General features: G+C 35.5%; 1 protein-coding gene across 1 annotated transcript; it reads right to left on the reverse strand.

The window, feature by feature from the left end:
• Nucleotides 1–97: 97 nt before the first annotated feature.
• Nucleotides 98–1,789, reverse strand: LOC107690877 (calmodulin-binding transcription activator 2-like). The gene is made up of 3 exons (XM_016489297.1): nt 1,613–1,789; nt 632–699; nt 98–257 (listed from the first exon to the last, which is right to left on the reverse strand). Exons 1-3 carry the CDS (start codon nt 1,700–1,702, stop codon nt 98–100), a joined length of 318 nt encoding a protein of 105 aa, XP_016344783.1. The 5' UTR covers nt 1,703–1,789.
• Nucleotides 1,790–2,211: the final 422 nt, after the last annotated feature.

A 2,211-nucleotide genomic window follows, 5' to 3' on the forward strand; every position in this document is an offset into this window, starting at 1 on the left:
CACACACACACGCGCACGCTCACTCACACACACACTCACACACACACAAACACACACGCACGTGCACTCACACACACGCACTCGCACACACTCACTCTCACTCACACACACGCGCACACACCTCCATGCCCTGAACCTTCAGCTTCATGTGATCCTCTCTGGTCGTCTTTCCGTCCTTCCTCTTCTTCCAGCAATATCCATCTTTCCGGTATTTGACCTTCTTGCGATTGTACAGGATGACTGAACCATTCTGTGGCCTGTGTGTGAACACACGAACAGCCGGCATGTAATGTACGTAATGTAATGCAATTCGCCAAATTAATCAGAAACGAGGAATACAATCAGACAGCTTAACCTTGTTTCAAAATATTCAATATTCACTAGATGCATACAGGCAGTTAATGTACAGCCACTGTACATTTAATTCATTAACTTTCAAATAAAATTAACTTGTGAATCATATTAAATAGGATAATGATGAGAATCTAAGTTTTTATTGCTATAACTGTCGTCAGGTGTGAGTTACAATGTTTCTCGTCCTCAGCATTTCAGATTGAACTGCTGCTGATATTTGGACATTATCTTGTCATTTTCCTGTGAAAATGAAATCAGATGCGATCACACAACTGACCTGGTCTTAAGCGTGCAAGAAAGCCACTCGTCATGTCTGTCGAACGAAATCAGGAACGACGCAATTTCCTGAAACACACACACGAAAATTTACACTATCATTTAGAAGCCATTATACACCAGCTGTTTTGGTCAGAGTTATTGTTCTTAACTAAACTAAAATAAATAAATAAATAAAAAACATTTTCATTACTAAATATATAAACATAAATAAAATAAACTTATTTTATTTCAGCTAGTTACTCTTATTTTCGTTTAGATTAACTAAAATAACTAAAACTAATACTAAAAAAATACATAATTAAAAAAAACTAAATTACAAAATCATGAAACCCAATTACTAAAACTTTAACTCAAATTATACTTCTAAATAAAAGCAAATTAAAAGACTACAATGACAAAAATGTCAAATTAAAATGAATAAATTAAAAATAAAAACAAGTTAAAATAAAACACTAAAAATGAATAAAATCATAAAAATGTAGCACTGAAATCATTTTAAAAGTCAAGTCACCTTTATATGTATAGTGCTTTATACAGTACTGATTGTGTCAAAGCAACTTTACAGAGTCAAACAGCAAAATAGTGACGATAATGCTAGAAAATCAAATACAAAGATGCTTGTAAAATACTAGCAATCACAATAAAACACATTAAAAAGATCTCATAAAACTATAAACTTATTAACAGATTAAAGAGATCAGTGTAAAGCTGATGGAGAGTGCTGTTAATCGTCCACCTCACATTAAAAAAAAATAAAATTTTGTTATTTGAAATTAAATAAACGTTAACGGACATACAACAGAATATTAAAACACTTCAACTAATTTTATTTCATCTTTTTGCCACTGCAGAAAGTACAGAAACTTAAGATAAAAACGATAGACATATTTAAACAAAACATGACATATGAATGAAACTAATCTGAAATACTAATAGAATCAGCAGTGTGAAGTGATAGAGTATGTGCAGCGACACGCACCTCGTTGGTGTTCCAGCGCAGTCTCTCTTTGGGGAAAGTGGTGGTGCGAGGCAAACATTCCAGCAGCTTATTGGGTAAGAAGACTTTCATCTGACCGCTGGACTCTGTTTAACACCAAACACGGGTCAGAATCACGCTTCACTGGAGATATCATGATTCTGACTGATACTGATCATCACTGACTCACAGACAATCATCACAGTTCAGATGAGCTTCTGTGCTTGCTGTAGTGTGTGTGTGTGTGTGTGTGTGTGTGTGTGTGCGTTTTTGTGACAAATGAGGACATAAATTTGTATAATGACAAAGGTATGACAGGTATTACAAGGAGAAGGTGACTTTTCAGGACATTACCCCATGTCCCCACTTTTCAAAGCGCTTATGAATCACACAGAATGGAGTGTATTGAAAATCTGAAATAGCACAAAGTTTCCTGTGAGGGGTAGGTTTAGGGGTAGGGTTGGTGTAGGGCAATAGAATATACGGTCTGTACAGTAGAAAAACCATTACACATATGGAATGTCACCACTTTTCACAAAAACAAACCTGTGTGTGTGTGTGTGAGTGAGTGAGTGAGTGAGTGAGTGAGTGAGTGAGTGAGT

The sequence above is a fragment of the Sinocyclocheilus anshuiensis genome, unplaced genomic scaffold (assembly GCF_001515605.1).
Source record: "Sinocyclocheilus anshuiensis isolate Anshui unplaced genomic scaffold, SAMN03320099.WGS_v1.1 scaffold14200, whole genome shotgun sequence".
NCBI lineage: Eukaryota > Metazoa > Chordata > Actinopteri > Cypriniformes > Cyprinidae > Sinocyclocheilus > Sinocyclocheilus anshuiensis.

What these genes read in the sequence shown, in the direction of transcription:
- LOC107690877 (XM_016489297.1), bottom strand. Translation starts at nt 1,702, where the DNA reads ATGAAAGTCTTCTTACCCAATAAGCTGCTGGAATGTTTGCCTCGCACC. An exon ending in TGCGCTGGAACACCAACGAG is followed by an intron (nt 700 to 1,612) that starts GTGCGTGTCGCT and finishes TGTGTGTTTCAG; the next exon opens with GAAATTGCGTCGTTCCTGAT. An exon ending in TCTTGCACGCTTAAGACCAG is followed by an intron (nt 258 to 631) that starts GTCAGTTGTGTG and finishes GTTCACACACAG; the next exon opens with GCCACAGAATGGTTCAGTCA.